Here is an 18015-nt window from a genome sequence, read left to right on the forward strand (position 1 = left end):
TAGGGTCTACAGATGGCTCCTGATCTTACCCAACTCTGCACCTTCACAACTGTACCACTCTACCTGAAATGCACATCTCCCTTGAGAGAGTTCCAGCATATTATTCCAGTAATTATCTTTGTATCCTTCCATCTCCATTTGGTTTGGTTGAATTTCCTCTAGCATAAACATAATATTTTATGCATATGTCTCCCATAAAACTTGATGTAATGATATTTTTAATCTATTTCAATGTTTGTTTTCTAATATAATATACAACCTACCAGAAAACAGAAACTCTATTTTATTAAATTTTAAATCACTAACACCTACTGTGATCCTTTGTGCATAGAAAGTGATAAATGAAACTTTTCAAACCAAATGAAATTACATAAATCTGTAAGAGAAAGACTTTTGAGGCTATACTTCCTATAATTAGACCTTTCTGTTTATTACAATATTTGAGTATTAACAAAGACACATAATGATGTTATAAGACACACAGGCACAAACCATATTCAATGATATATACCCAACTATGTAAGTAATATACATATAAGTATAAATGTAGATAAGTACTTATATATGAAATTCACTAATTATATATTTATAGGTATATAACTATATTTTGGTTATATTATTTCTATATTTAATTAAAAATACTAAATATGAGTCACCAAATTTTTTTTAAAGAGAGAGAGAGAAGGGGGAGAGAGAGAGAGAGAGAGAAAGAGAGAGAGAGAGAGAGAGAGAGAGAACTTATTTTTTTAATATTTATTTTTCAATTTTCAGTGGACACAACATCTTTATTTTATTTTTATGTGGTGCTGAGGATCGAACCCAGCCCCGTGCATGCCAGGCGAGTGCGTTACCGCTTGAGCCACATCCCAGCCCCAACCAAATTTCAATATTTTTATCAGGGTCTTCCATAACATTTTAGCATATTTTCTAAGGATTACCTAAGAATACTTTCCCTACAAATGAAAATGCTTATTATAATTTCACCTAGATATAAGACAATATATAATATCTAATGCACTTGAGAAAACCAAGCAGATAAAGAGATAAAACTTTTCGTATACAAGGCCAAGATAATTTTAAGTATCTGAAATTATAAGTATCTGAAATTTTCAGTTTTGTGATTCATATTTAAATGTAAATCCCAGAAGCTAGCCCCAGTATAAAACAATTTCTGTCAAGAGACTGCCTTTTTTTATTCAATGAATAATTTAAAACTCAACTTTTTTTCATGTGAACTGTCTTATATCTTGGCAGTAGGCATAGTATTTCAATAATTTATATAATTTTGAATATAATATACTTAATGCCATAAAAGCAATTTCTTTGATATTGAATTATAAGAGAATGCACTTAGGCCACTGTGACTAATGATCTAGGGGCCAGCAGCATGGCAAATTACCTTTTAACCCAATTTCAGGCTGAATCTGTATGTGTAACCATAGAACTGTACCATCTTCTGGGACATAAACTGCATGATAACATTGGGTTGTAATATTTAAAATATATATATAAATAAATCATCTCTTTGAGAAAAGTAAATAGAGTGACATGATCATTAAAAAAGTGTAGATGATAATTGCATTTTTGGAAGCAGAGAATTAACATGAATCATGGTCTTTTATAATTTAAGTTTCTGAGTTAAACCTATTAGAATTCCTCCTAAGACAGGGCTCCAATCACTCTGGAGATTGAGTCCATGACCAGTGAGCAACCACATATTACTGTAATGATGCATTCCTTTTAGAAGAAATCCAGCAGTGTAACATGAAAATGGGTCTTCCACAGCAAAAGTAAGCCGAGGGCTTGCCAGGATTTAAGACAGAGATGGCAAGATCATGACTCCCTGGCTGAATCTGGACCATGCAGGGCTTGCAGCATATGGTGAAGATTTTGTACACACATAAATCTACAGGCAATGTTTACTTTCATAGACCATGTAGATTTCTGTATTATGAAAAATTTCCAGCATGTGGTGATGAAGTATCTTTGATAAGAGCCAGTTTTCTCTAATTCCCATAAAAATGCCATTTGGGTTGACAACAGGCTAAGTTCACAGAAGAGGTTGTATGGTACAAAAATAAATAAATAAAAATTTAAGTGTAAGAGCTAGTAAAGTTAGACTTCCATTTTCTAGTTGGAAATTAACTGTGAAACCTGCTCTCTTTAGACTGATGTTCTCCTCCAACCTCTGTCACTTACAATGTAAATATGCACAATTTGTCTTGACCCACATTACATTTTATCTTATATGTTCTTATCCATAGCTTTAAATATTTTAGTTTTTAATATAAGTAATCAGGGTTTTTTTGAACAAGGGAGGTTTTTCCATTTATTTCTGGAGTGTGTATTTTGTTCCATTGTCTATCTGGATGCCAACACTACTCTGTCTCCACTGTAGCTTTATAAATTGTGAAGTCAAGTAGTATAAGTCCTCCAATTTTTATTATTCTTTATAATATCATGCCCGAACTTCATGGTTTTAAACAACTACAATTATTTATTTTACTCACAAGATTATACTTTGGGCAATTTGGACATGATATGTAGGGCCTCCCTGGGATGACTTGAGAAATTAGAACCTAGTTGAGCTGGAGTGCTTCCCAGGCTCCCTCTCTGTTTCTGTTGTCTCAAAATTCCTCTATGCAGCATCCACATGTGGTATCTTCATGTGTTCTCACCAGCATGGTGGCCTCAGGGTGGTCAGACTAATTGCACAGTGGCTCAGGCCTCCAAGAGTGAGCATTCTCAGAGAATGAGGCAGGAGATCAATGGTATTCTCTATGACCCAGTTTGGAAGCTACACAGCATTACTTCTTCCCCCACACTCTTTTGTGACATGTCTATGAGCCTATGAGCCTACTCAAGTGCAATGGCAGACATTGTGAAGGAGGAAAGTTGCCTCTTCTTAGTGGGAGGAGTTTCAAAGGATTTTCGGTCATGTTGTAAATTACCACACAAGCCAACTACTCCAAAAGCAGATGGGTGAGTAGACAGTGGAGTTGAGGACTGGATATGTAGAACTATGCTAGATGGCCAATGCCACCTTTGCCAACAAAAGTGTCAGTAAGCCTTAAGTATATTACATTTGTCAATGCTCAGCAAATATTAACCCTTGCTATAGATACTTTTGGATATCTACATATTTCCAATAAGAAAATCAGAGACCCCACCAAGCTACCTTCTAGATCATTTTTTAGAGTATGTACTTCATTAAGGTACACTTTATTTTCAGCCAAAGCTTCAGCACTAATGTCCTGGTGAACAAGCTGGTTGGACTCCATGGAAATCTCCATGTAAAAATTCATGCCTAAAATTACTGAAGTGAAATATATTAAACTATTAATTGTGATGCTCACTTAATTGTGGCTTTACATTAAATTGAATCACAAGAAAATGCCAATATCCATTTGTTTTTAACCTACAAAGGACCATTTTAGATGGTACAATCTAATGTATTTTTCCTTCTTATTCTTTATGTACTTTTTCACATTCTTTTCAGTAATGCACATTATCTACATAATTAGGATAATAAATATTATTTACAAAGAACAAAGAAACCAGAACACTTCAAAGAAGGCATTGTTTTTCTAATGGTGCTGGGATGACACATCTACTTTGCTAGTACATAAAATACTATAGCAGCTTTTAGATATAAAAAAAAAAAATCTGCTAAAGCACATTTATAGAATCCTGAGCCTAACAAGGAACACTCACACTGAACCTAAACAGGCCTACTTCATGAAATCCAGAGACAGGTGTTACATTATAACGCTAGGACACCCAGAGTAGACATTGGACTCTCTGGTGTTTTAAAAAACCCTGAAGCAAGCTTTTAGCTAGGGGAAATGTTTGCAGAGAAGGCAGCTGGGATCTCGTTTGACACAGCTGGGCTGTTTCCTCTGGTTTATGTGGAAAATAATTCACTGCCAAGGATGAGGCAAGAAAAGTTCACTCAGGCCATTCCAGAGGGTATTTTTTTGGCAGGTTTCCAAACGGAAGAGTGGAGCCGGCCACCAGGTTTATGGGAATAGGGACTACACTGAAAGAAGGTACCTCCTTTCCTTATGATAAATTCCTGGAAGGGGAATCATTGGATCCATAGGTTCAAAAAATTTTAAAGTTCTTAAAACACATTGCCAAATTGTTTTCAGGAAAAGGCTCATTATGAATTCTTAATAAAATATTGCCATCACGGCAGTTTTTGAAGTTACAAGAGTTGATTCCTTGAGAGTTCAGTCTGGCAAGGAATGGACACCTATAGTATTCTTCTCAAAGGTGTTTGAGCGATGGTGTTCTTCCTGTGGCTTTTGTTGCCATTGTTTACTGAGGAGGAGGGTGAACTGCACAGGCATTGTTGAGTCCCTGAGTCCCTGTGAGATACAGCATTGCTATAAGTGGGCTCCAGCCTTCCTCCTGCTGCTGCTGCCACCACTGTCGCTGCCTGAGGGGGTAGCTTCTATTATGGTCCTGATTTTAAGCAGTATTTTGTATCTTTGAACCATCCAAGTAAGTGAAGCTGCAGCTAGCCTGAGGAACAGCAGGGATTTGAACTCTGGTGTATAAACATTCACGTGTACATGCCAGCTGTTGATCCTCTAGCCAAAACAGAGCAAAAATAACAATCTTCACAGTGCAAAGTGTTAAAACTCTTGTGTAACAATGTTGTATTTTTGCCTTCAAAATGTTTGTGCAGCAAGTAAAAAGTTTGCCTTCAACCAAAAATTTAAAAATAATATATAACTGTTATGCTACCAAAAACTATCCTTTCTAAAACCCGTAGCCTGTTTTTTAATTCTGGTGGCACACTTAATATTTAAATATACCAAACCTTATCTATGTATATCTGTATATGTGTGCATGTGAATGTGCCTGAGTGTTTTCAATTGCCAGAGAAAATCTACTGAGCAAAGTTATAGCTTTTTGAATGAGAAAATCTGTCTTAAAATTTACGGATTCTTGCTTTCTCTTATTGCACTGATATATAATTCATGTTTTTTATAATCAAGAGATAATGGAAAGAAAGGGAAGATAGAAATGATTTTCCTATTAATTTTTCCATAATTCCATTTTCTGTGGGTGTTTATCCTTCTCAAATGTTTTCTTTCTTCCCTCCATTGCTGATTGTTTTACTCACCTCTATTGACTCTGAATTTTCCCATGGGGAAAAAAATTTGCCATGGTATCTTCCTGCCTCTAGATGGTACCCATCTGTGCTCATCATTCTGTTATCCCCAAATCTGAAAATAAATACAAACTATTAAGGCATTCTGTCTTCTAGGGAGAGTTATAAAGGAAGACCTCTCTATTTAGAGTGCAGATTTTAAATAAATAGCAGAGAGTATTTTAGGGAGGCTTCCTTTTGGAATCCTGCAAATCAGTGTTTCCAAAATCTGTAGATTTTGGAACTCACTACATACCTACTGGTCAAAGAGCTCCTAAGTTAGTCTTCTTCCCACCCTAGGATTGTGAATAACTCATCAGATTATCCCTGATGATTTTCTAGATATAGGGAATTACTGTTTTTAAACTCTCACATTCTGCCCAAATTCCATCTGCCTCAAAAAGGCTTATATCAGCATCCCTTCCAATTCCGACCCCATAGAAAGAGTTAGATATGTATCTTTCTATTTCCAAAATATCTTGGAACCTCTTTGTAACTCTTTGTTTTCAAATCACTTTGGGTACCACTTTTTAGGACTTCTTACTCTATATTGTAATCAGTAATATCATGTCTTTCAAATTCTTTGGACATGGACTCCTTTAGGTTAGCCTCCCTGATAAACTTGATGCTCGATAAATGTCTGTTGAAAAGATGGATGGATAAATAAATTAAAACAAGTCACTACCAATTTGCTAACTTCCTGAAGGAAACAACAGGTTGAGAAAAACTTGTTCATAGTTTTCTAAATATGGAAAAACACTAAGATCAGCAACATGATTCAAAGTTGGAATGGAAGTCTAAAAGATATATTTTTTCTCAAACATGTTCTTTACCCCCTAAGTTTTTCTGGCATGTTCCATCTGTAGGCAATTCACGAATCTGGCAAGTTTGCTTTCACAAATCATGCTTGAGTATTTTTCCTCCGATCGCTATCGCTGAGTGATGGGATGAGGGGAGAAGGCATAGAAATCTCTGAAATGTCATAAACCATAAAAAGTCATTTATAGTCTATCAGCTGGAGAAAACAAGGTTGCTGATTAGACACGGGCCATGAAACCATCAAACACCCCCAAGTAAACCAATTTAGAAAACAAAATCGTGAAACAAATTTCTTCTCTCAGTTTGTGAACAGCACCTTTTCCAGGAGGTTTGCTATGTAAGGGAGATCTGCTTTCACCTTCTGGGGGCTGGCCAAGACGAAAAAGCAAGTGCCAGCCCAGCGAAAGAAGGAATGTTCTTTTGATATTGCCAGCCATCACAAGATATGGGAGCGCAAAAAAATAAAAAATAAAAATAAAGCCAATTCTCCAAAGATTTATAGTTATGTCTAGCTTGTTGACTCAAGCAGTTTGGAAAAGTTTCAGAAATATAGTTTATCTGAGCGAAGTCAGTTTCCAACCGAGTGGACTCAAAAACAAAAGTGGAAATAATATGTACATAGTTTTAGAGTCAATCCTTTTGACTCTAAATTTGCATAGCTTCTAAAGTAAAAAATACTCTACCCAATACCCATAGTGCTACTTAGGATGTGATAGCCCATTCTATTGAAAATAAATTTGTATGATTATTGTCCAATTATTTCTGTGGGTTTGCATGTCAAAAACAATGGTAGACAATGGAACAGGAAAAGGCTGTGCTTTGAAATGAGTTAAAAGGAATATTAACTCCCCAAACTCAGAGAAACCATAGAACTATAACACCATTTTTTTCATATTATAGGATTTATATTTTGTCATTCTTAAAAGGTATGAAATTTGGGGAAAGCCTTCACTGAGAAATTGAAGAAGTATTAGCCCAGCAGATGAAAGAACAATAAATCATTTTCATTGACTATTTCTAGGTGCCCAGTCCTTTTCTCTTCACTGGTGATAGACAGCTAAATGAAGTCAACAGGGTCTCTGCAATAGATCTCGACTAACCTATTCTCTGTAGAGACAACAGACAGTAAATAAGCAAGTGAATACCAACAAGCAATAGGTAGCAATGGATTATTACAGCAAAAGAAATACAAGAAGAAAAGGGATATAGAGTTGAGGGCACAAATGGTCATTTCAATAAGATAAACTCTGCCTTTGTCTGTTCAGGTTTCTGTAACAAAACACCATGAACTTGGTGGGTGATAAACAGCATGGATTTATTTCTCACAGTGCTAGAGGTTGGCATGATCACGCTTAAAGTGTTGGTAGATTGGTGCCTGTGAGGGCCCACCCTCACAGATGGTGCCTTCTCACTATTTTCTCACATGGTAGAAGGGACTAGCTAGGTCTCTGAGATCTCTTTTATAGAGGGACCAACCACATAGGTAATCTAACCACTTCCCCAAATCTGACCTCCTAGTGCCATTGCCTTGGGGGTCTGTTTTGACTTGGGAATTCTGGAGGGATGAAAACATTCAGGTAATGGGACATATTCTGGAAAATCTTGTGTTGCTTTAAGATGATTGATGTCATCAGTGACATGATGCATTAGGATCAAATTGTGCGCTTTAACTGCTCACTCAGAAAGTTTGTTTCACTGTTTTTTTTTTTCCTTTGTGGTAAATTTTTGGGTGAGAGAAACGATGGTAGGGTGAAGTAAGTCAAGTAGGATTTCAGAGTGATAGAATCATTCACATTTTGTTTGTTTGTTCGAATGCCCGTGTTTGGAGACACATTCCCATCAGATCTACTGTTGTGTGCATAATTCAGATAGAATTGTGACAACCTCCAGGGGCTTCAGTAATGAGCCTGTACCTCCAGAGGACACTGTGCTTGCCTATAAAACACTGCTCTGGTTTTACTCTGTGACTGAAGGAGCAGGTAGGATTGGTGTCTAGAATACTGTGGTTACATAAAATGCTAAATTTTTAATTTTTTATTTACCTGATAGTGCTTAGGGATTAGATTAAATAAACATGTCATCTACCTTTTAGTCCTGAAACCCTAAAGAATACCTCTAAATGAATTTGTATTTATCTCTGTGATTTTTTTCATGGATTTGTACAACTTATGAGCATGATGGGACATTTAATTAATTTCTGTAAAACAGTGCAATTGCCCAGATCCAAATAGTTTGTGTCTTGTATTTACAATAGAAATAACCATCAAGTGCATCCTACAAGGATCTTCAATATATATGTGATCCAACCTCATAATTGGTGTAGGTACAGACTCTTTCATTTACTACTTCTAAACAAAATCTGTACAGACTTTTAACATAATAAAACAACCTGTACTTATATGATTGGGGGGATATGCAAATCAGTTTGCCATATGTTGGCTTCTTATATTGTTAATGGTTATGTTCCAAGTTACATGATGAGTTCATGTAAAAAATTAAAGTTAAATCTGTGAAAACTGCTTATTAAACAAACAAAAAATATATTTCTGTAGATCAGAAAATATAGGCTGAGTTGCAGCACAGTTGTGGAGCACATGCTTAGCACATACAAGGTCCAGCAACAATAAAGAAAATAAATATCATTAAAAGACAAAAAAAAAAAAAAAAGGATGGGAATACAGCTCAGTGGTAGAGGATTTACCCAGCATGTGGAAGGTCTCTGTTCAATCTCCAATATAAACAAACAAACAAATTATACCCCCTCACATATTCATTTGCTCATTTTACTCCAATTAATGTGTGTATGGAGAATCCCAGATGATGGGCAGCATGGTAATCATTAGTACCTGTTTGGGGTGTATATTCCAGAATTTTTTCCTTTCTGATACTGCTTTGATTAAATTGAAACCAATAAGATGTTTAAATTCTCCTCTGAAAGTCAAAATCTATAGATACATCTAAATATGTCTCATTGTCTCATTTCAGATTCAAGTGAATAAGAGTTGACAACTAGGTACTAAGTAGCAATTGAGTTTGTGGCCAGAGAACAATTATAGGCAAAACAGATTAATTTGAGAATCAAAGAATGATTCATTTAAATGGATATGAAACTTCTGAAGAAAATTTCACCTAGCCGCGTTTGATGGTGCATGTCTGTAATCCCAGCAACTTGGAAGGCTGAGGCAGGAAGATCACAAGTTTGAGATCAGCTGGACAAATTAGCAAGATCCTGTTTCAAAATAAAAAGAGCTAAGGATGTGGTTTAGTGGTAGAGCATTTATCTGGCAATTTCAAAGCCTAGATTTAATATGAAATCTAGAACTTTTACATGTCCTTGTTTTTATTCATGTTATGATGATGTCAATTATGAGAATGATGTTACGATAACTACTTTCCATAATAAAAAAATTCACATTTATGTGAATATTCTATTTCTTCATTAGTTAGCCCTAGGTTATAATACAAAATATTACACACAGCAATCCAAAATACTTAGTAAAATCTGTAGTTAGTGCTTTAAAAACTATCAAACATATCTGCTTCCTTTTATACAAATTGTTTTTTAAGTATTTAGAAAAGTATACAAGGGAGTTTGAAATAAGAGATATAGAAAAGAAACCTACATCTAGAATAGTGAGTTATTTTAAAAATCTTTCCTAAATTTTCTATATTTCTGTTTAAGTGGAATATCTGCATATTGTGAGACAAACATTTCATAAGTTTGAGAATCCTACCTAGTTATGTGCAATCATCATTTAAATATACACTGTAACACAAGAACAGCTACCAGACCTAATAGTCTTCAGAAGCCTGAGATGTCACATTTTTCCCCCATCCTGCATCTAGGATAGAAACATCTCTACTCTCTTCATTTCGCTTCAGCCTGATGAGTCTTGGACCATTCCAAACCTTTCCCCAGTAAGGTGGTCTGGTGACAGCTGGCGATTGTGAGCATAATTAACCAATCCTCTGAACCTTCATTTTGGTGTTCTACATTGAGTTATTAATGATTTTTCTCTATTACATATAGCTCTGCACTGATGTGCAGACTATACTATGTGATTCACTGTCAAAGAAATCAGCCTTAAACAAGTATTACCTGTTTTGAACCCCAAAGTGTATCTACTGGATATGTATTACTCATATAAAATGGAAAGGGAAAATGTGGAAAATATTCGTCTTCTCTTAATTAGTTACATATCTCTTTCTCTCTTTTGATTCCAAGTTTCTTGAGGACGAGGATTATGCTTTTAAATATTTGCAGTTCCATTGGGCCCAGAATTATTCCTTCCATAGTACTCAGTAAAAATTGGAAGTCTTGATCACTGAATATGCAATTACTTTGAATATTCAGCAAACCAACATTTGTTTTGCCTCCACAAGTCATAGTGAATAAGAAGTGCAAGAGAAGGATTTTACTGTCCCTCTCTGCACAGCATCTGCTACCAACAGGTGATGCATTCTGGGGAGAAGAGCCTTGCCAGAGGATTCTCTCTTACCAATGCTCTCTTTCCAGATGTTTCTTCCCTGTGGCATATTCTGAATTATGAGGCCCTGGGAGGTGATTGCAACTACTGTGATGACATATCACACCTGGAACTCACCACTCTTTCCCTACCACATAATTTCTCATAGTGAGATGTCAAATCGGAGTTTATTGCTAAGGGACTTGGTTGTTTATCTAGTAAAATACTGTTGCTTAATATTAACTTATCATAATGTTTGGCACCTTAAATATGGGTATATGCATAAAGATGCCACCAAACTATTTTATTATCAGATAGAATTTTTAAAATAGTGTCATTTAGAGGACAGAATGAATGTTATGACGGCATACCATCAATGCTCTTAAATACACATACTTCTGTTAAACCTTGAATTACATAGTTGAAATATATAGATGAAGTTGTCAGACTGGACTAAAAGCTCTATGAACTATCTTCTAAAAAAGAGAGGAAGAACTACATAACTTTTTTCTGCTCTGAAATAGTGAACATTTGTATGTGTGTAAGTATGACTATATTGTGTGTGTATATAGATATGAGTGTGTGTACATGTATTTATATATTCACATGTAATTTGCAGTCATCCATAGCAAACTTCTCTCTACATCCAAATATTCAAATGATATTTTTGTTTAGTGTTATAAGGTTATTAGTTAAGTAAAGTTTTAGTTCATTAGTTTTTTTATTATTAGCTATTAGTTCTACTTATTAGTAAATCTTGCAAATTTTTCTTTATGTTTTTTCTAGGATGTTGGAATGTCTTTAGTACAGTTCAGTTTCAGTTAAGCTGAAAAAGACTTCCTTGGGATTTCTTTGTTTTTTAAATTATTTTCCTGAGAAGAGCTCAATAAAGAGTTTGACGAAAATATGTTTTAAATGCCAATTAAAATATGTCATTTAGAAACAGTTACAATCATATGTCACTTAGAAACAAGTCTTTCTCCATCATATCAACAGTTACAATCAAATGCTTTATATAAGTAATCATATAATCCTTGATTTATTTTTATCCTTGATTTTATTCCACAAAAATTAAAAGATACCATTAGAAGTATGGATATTTAATTTATACTCACAATGCATTTTGATAACTGGCTTTAAAAACAGCTGTGAAAACATAGTTCTTGCCTAAAGAAAGAGAATGGGATAATTTAAATGGTTCTGGTAAAAAAAATCATATTTTTCTACTAATTATCAAGGAGTATAATTGGCATTTGCTTAGATTTGACCTGAAACATGCTGTAACTTTTATAAAGTAAGCCAAGCGACTCATGGCACAATCAGTCATATGCACCACCAAAGTGTTGAAGATAGAGAAGAATCCTAAGGTTTGGGAAAGGGCAGTACTGAAATTAAATTCAAACACCATATGTGTGCTTTACAATATTTAATCCTAAAACCTAACACTGACTCCAGACACTTTTTGAAGTCCTTCAACACATACTGACTTATTTAGTCCCCAATGAAGCTAGCTATACAGACTTTGTACTATTGTTTCCAGGTTTTAGACGAAGACACTTAGACTGAGATAGATGAAGTAATTTGCCTCAGGTAACATAGCTAGCCACCAGAGAACCAGGCTCTACACCCATGTAGATTAAGAATTGAATGAGACCATTTAGTTGGCTACAGAATATGAAAATATAATCCTAGCAGTTTTTAGAGTTTTTTTCTGTGCAACACTAAATTTTATCCCACGATCAAATTCTGGGACACAAGTTTCAATAGTTCAATACATCAGAGAATGAATTCTATAGCATTTCCCTCATTATTCTTATAGTTTTTCAATGCATAGGGTATAAAGAAGGTTCTAAGAAGTCTCCTAAAGAGAAGAGATCTGACATAAAGACTCATTGAACCCACCTTTTACAGCCCTTTAGGATGTGTTCCTTAGAAAATAAATTCTGAGAAATTTTACCCCTACTGTCTTGCAGAGAGAAAATAGAAGCTGAAAATGGCTCATGACCCTAAAATCTTGCCCCACCCTATGTCCTACCTCATGCAGCTTTTAAATCAGCATGTAGGCCAAATACTTTTGCTATTTTAAGTTTCTTGAAATTTCCGCTTTTTTATTTAACTGTTTCAATAGGAAAACTATCACTGAAGTGAAGATAACTGAATAGAATAGGCTAGTTATATTCTCATTTAGCAGAACTTATTCACAATAAATATTTACTTTAAACAATATTTTAAAAGTGTTTACTACTAAGTATTTCATTAATTCCAAAGCATTTAAAATGTCTAAAAATAAAGCCAGCTGATAAACAAGGAAGTCTTATAGTCTTATGGTTCTAGAGCAGTCACTTTTAGATGAGGACCAGAGGCTTTACAGGCACTCTGTCACCATTTTATTTTATTTTTTTTGGGGGGGGATAGGGTACCACGGATTGAACTCAGGGGCATTTGCCCCCTGAGCCACATCCCCAGCCCAATTTTGTATTTTATTTAGAGACAGGGTCTCAATGAGTTGCTTAGCGCCTCGAGTTTGCTGAGGCTGGCTTTGAACTCACAATCCTTCTGTTTCAGCCTCGGAAGCCACTGGGATTACAGATGTGTGCCACTGTACCCAGCTGTCATTATTTCTTTATTGCAAGGTATCATGAAGTCAGTGACATGTAGTTCAACACACTACTGTTTTCTTCTGACAACTGCATGTTTTGCCATTTCAGTTCCTCCGAAGATATATGATATCTCAAGCGATATGACCATCAATGAAGGAACCAATGTCACCCTCACTTGCTTGGCCACTGGGAAGCCAGAGCCCTCCATTTCTTGGCGGCACATCTCCCCATCAGGTATAGTAGGAGTGAATGCACCACTGTTGCTTGTGCTGTTTGTCATTCTTCTACGACTCCCTTGTATAGAACTTGATTCACTCATGGAATTTCTTGTATCTTCTTTTTCTGAGGCAGGCAGAATCCATATTTTTATACACATACTTTATACTTAAAGGCACTGCAATTCACAAAAGTCAAATGAACACTGCCTATCAGAGCCCTGAATTACCCTATCTCTTGATTCCTAGTCAAGGTTATTTTCATTTTAGTATACTAGATAATCACAAATCAATAGACAAAAGGCTCAAATGGAAATATCACAAGAGAAAACTCTTCATTTAAATGTGTGAGGATTTATTCAGTCAGCATTCACATGTTAATAGGCCAGCATGCACTGCTGAAGTAATCAGGGGAGAAGGAAATTATACAATTGTGAGGTTGCTGGGTCTAATTTCAAACTGCTGTTCAGAATCAAGGATTTTGGAGTTAGAATTAAATTTTAACTGATGAGGGTTTTAAAAACCCCAGAGTTTAAGTAACTTGTGCACATAAATCACATAGGTAGGAGAAAGGAAGGACTGAACATGGTTATGGGTTTCCAGTGCTTCTGCCTCAGTACACACCCTCCCAAAGAAACTAAGTCAATTTTAGGAAGTTAGTGATAATCATCATCAAAACAAGTCTGTTTTCACAGCCTCGATTTTAACAATTGGGTAAAATTTAAAAGTTCAAACTACATAGCTTTGAGCATCCCCTGATTGTGAGAGTGGTATTTTTTTAATAAATAGGATCCCGCCTCATTTCAGATCAATAAAATTTTATTTAATTTTAATTTTATTTTATTTTGTTGGAAATAACTCTCACAAAGCTGTGCAGTGAAATTGCTTTTAACAATATCAGAAAGGAACATTTTATGTGGGTGTAGAAAGAACACAATTGGAACATCTATTTTATCTGCTAATGCTTTCTTTAATATCACTTATCCTTAAGTGTCTTTTAGTTTCCTCATTTATGCAGTGAATCTAATGAGACTTACCCACATCACATGCTTAGTATTACTATTAATGTGAGAGAAAATCAATATAACAGCAGTACACCCTTATATAATATGCATTATGGCCCTTATAATATTTCTGAAGTTTGAATGTGCTCTTGGCTGCCCATGCTTCACATTAGAGTTGCTACAAAATCACTGGTATGTGAGCATTGAATTCATGGCAGCACTCTGTGGGATAGAAGTGAAATGAACTCAGAGTTAGCAGTTAGACACAGGCACTTTTAAGCTGATACTCTTATACATCAATTCAGCCAGTTCTTGTGCACATCTCAGCCTCAGTGACCTTAGCTTGTTTCCTGTTTTCCACTGCATGATAATGATTTGTGACTTTTTCCCCCCAGTTAACAAACTAATATGCACTTAATGAGTACCACTGTATACTTTGAAGTACATATACATTATATAATGGTAAAATCTAGCTAATAATTAAGAAATGCATTACCTCACGAAGTTATTTTTATGGTGAGAATAGTTAATATCCACACTTTTCTATCTTTCAGGTATTCAATATATCATCATTAGCTATAGTCACCATACTATACAATAGATCTCTTGAACTTGTTCCTCCTATTTGACTGTAATTATTTAGCTTTTGACCAACTATGCATCCTGGCTATTGGGTGACTCAAATAATATAATATAATAGGCACAAATGTATTTTTAAAGTTATAATGTGATATGCAAATGTACAGCTGATTCTTAATCATCTTTCTAGGGATTTAAATCTGATATGGCAATATAATTTTTATGAGAACGAAGCACATAATCTTCCATCTTCATATAATTTAAGATTACTATTTCGGACCTAACTCTCCTGCTTTTCGTGCTTGTTAGTATGCATATTCTTCTTTTTAAAGGCTTGGATACATTTTTAGTTTAATTAAATAGCAGGAATGTTAGTAAAATTATTAGAATAATGATAATGGATAACATCATAAAGCTGAAAGAAGACAGATTGGGTTTATAAATTAAACTGTGCATAGATTTGTTTTTCTGATCCTGCCATCCTAAGCAAATGAGTTAAATTAGCATAAATATTAACTATTATCCAATAAATAGATAGACTTGGAGGATATTTTTATAAATGCCTCCAATAATTTCAAATCATAATTTGTTAACATTAAAAATCCACAGCATGGTGGATTTTCAACTTTAACACATAATAATAATTCTATTAGCTTTTTATCAGCTGTTATGACCATATTTGAAAGTAAAATTGGTAACTTCATTGATTTATTTATATTTCACCTGAGAAATCTCATGTTTTACATGTTGCTTCCTTTGTTTTATCGTGGAAAAAAAATTTGTCTCAAAAGGGCTCTTAATATGTAAACAAGGTTTAGTGTTAAAAACAGGTGTGGTTGTTCTCCATGTCAGTACTAAAAGCAAGAGCTAGTATTGTGCATGTGTAATTTGTGTATATTTTACCAGTAATTTTGATGTATCTGGTTACATGTTCAGGGTCAACTCTAGTTTTATAATTTAATAATAAATTACTGTTCATGGGATGATAGCTATAGAACTTCTAGTCCACAGAAAAACGAGGCCCTGTGTTTAGCCACATCACAAACATCATTGGAGACAGTTGAAATTGTCATTCTATTTATTATTTCAAACAACTTCCTGTACTTTCACCAAAAATATTTTTCCTAGAAGCATCTGGATATATAAGCTTCCTAATAGTTCACTTATTCCAATGATTTCTTTGTATTTTTTCTATTCAATATTTGGCAATTAACTTCAACTTTACGCTAAAAAGTTTGCAAAGATAATATGAATACCCTGTATTCTTTCTTTAATTTAATCAACATTTTGTTTCATCATTTGCTTTGGGTGTTGAGTATGTAGCATGAGAGAGAGAGAGAGAGAGAGAGAGAGAGAGAGAGAGAGAAACTCCTTGACTTTCTAAGGGGTTAAATTTTAAAAAAATGTATTTTAGTTGTAGATGGACACAATACCTTTATTTTATTTATTTTTATGTGGTGTTGAGGATCGAACCCAGTGTGAAGCAAGCACTCTACCACTGAGCCTCAATCCCAGTCTAAGGGGTTACATCTTGACTAACCCATCATAAGTTGAAAATATCCTAAATCAAAAATCTTGCAATACACCTAATTTGACAGAACATCATAGCTTAGCACCACGGCACACTGGATACCATTACTGTGTGGCTGACTGGTAGTTTTAGCTTGCTGTCACTGACAGCTTGGTGAGAGGATATCATACTATATACTAGCTTGGTGAAAAATCAAAATTCAAAGTACAGTTTCTACTGAATTCATGTTATTTTTGCACCATCATAAAGTTGAAAAATCCTGAGTCAAAGCATCATTAAATTGGGGCTGTATAAAATTAAACTATTTCATTGATTAATTTGAGAGCAGACATTCAAGGCCTGAGACTTGGCCTGTTTAATCTCTGGATATTCCAGTGCGTATTCCTAAAGAATAATGACACACTCTTTTCATAACCACAGCAGTTTTTGACTCCTGAAAATCCAGCATTGGTATCATGTTTTTATCCAATTAATCCATAATTCAGTTTGCCTACAGGACCATATATTATATTCAGTAGCCACACCATGTTAGTATCCTTTAGTCTAGGGACTAATTCCTCAGTCTTTCTTTGTCATTACTGAGCATTGACAGTTTTCAACAATGTCTGTACCCTTTTTAAAAATAGAATGTTTGTTTCTCATTTGGGGTTTTGCCTCATGTTGCCTCATGATTACATTCTAGTTATGGCCATCTGGAACTAAATAAGTGAAGTTGTATCCTTCTCAGAGAATCATATTCCGTGGCACATGATATCCATCTGTCCCTCATTTGTGATGTTAATTTCAATTACCCAATCAAGGTGTTGTCTGATTTCTACACTGTATGGTTTCTTCATTTTTTTCTCCCCATGCTACCAATAAGCTGTCTGTAGGGAGAGATTTTAAGAACATGACATGCAAATATGTGCTATTTGTCAACCCTTCTTTTTTGACATGATTTTGGTTCTTTTATGAACTAATATTTACTATGACGATCAAACTGGTGATATTTTTTCCCCTAGCGTCAGCAATCCTGCTTTTACCTATTAATACTTGTTATTCTACAGAAATAAGAAACTCACTTTATCTTACATGTTATTTATTTATTTGCTTATATATCTATTTTTATGACATGAATTTGTAGGTTCCAACTTTTGAAATTTGTTTATAATTGTTTATAATTCATTAGTGTCTAATTACTTTGATGTTCAAATTGACCCATACCTGGCCGGTCTCTGTCACTTCAGTCTCACTCCTGTGTCCTGTGGCATACTCCCATGATTTTCTTGAGTACTTCCATACTTTGTGGCATCACAGAATATCAGGATCATCTTGTGTCTTTCCTGGTCCATTTCTGGAGTCAACCATTTCATTTAATTTCCAATGAATGCATACACCTGGGGGTTTGAACCATTGCTTATTGGTTTACAAATTTAGCACTATTGATCTGTCTTATACTAAAATTATCAGAGACTGGAGTATCTAGGATATTTCCTATGATATTCTACTAATTCATAAGAAAAAATATCCTCGAAAATATTCCTGGGACCTATGAGTATGTCAATGATGCTTTTGGAATTAATAGTGGAGCACATTTATGTCAAGGAAAACACAAAGAAGCACTTGTTGAACCAGAGGTATGTTCAAGATTGTTTATTTAC

The 18015-nt window shown here is 34.8% G+C and overlaps 1 protein-coding gene across 1 annotated transcript in view; it reads left to right on the top strand.

The window, feature by feature from the left end:
- NEGR1 (neuronal growth regulator 1) overlaps positions 1-18015 on the top strand; it is an 805991-nt gene that overhangs the window by 447193 nt on the left and 340783 nt on the right. The window contains exon 3 of the mRNA XM_081305503.1: positions 13155-13280. Within this exon, the coding sequence (XP_081161629.1) occupies positions 13155-13280 (126 nt within the window). The remainder of the gene's footprint in view (positions 1-13154; positions 13281-18015) is intronic.

This window comes from Spermophilus citellus (assembly GCF_964194105.1).
Source record: "Spermophilus citellus genome assembly, chromosome: 9".
Lineage (NCBI taxonomy): Eukaryota > Metazoa > Chordata > Mammalia > Rodentia > Sciuridae > Spermophilus > Spermophilus citellus.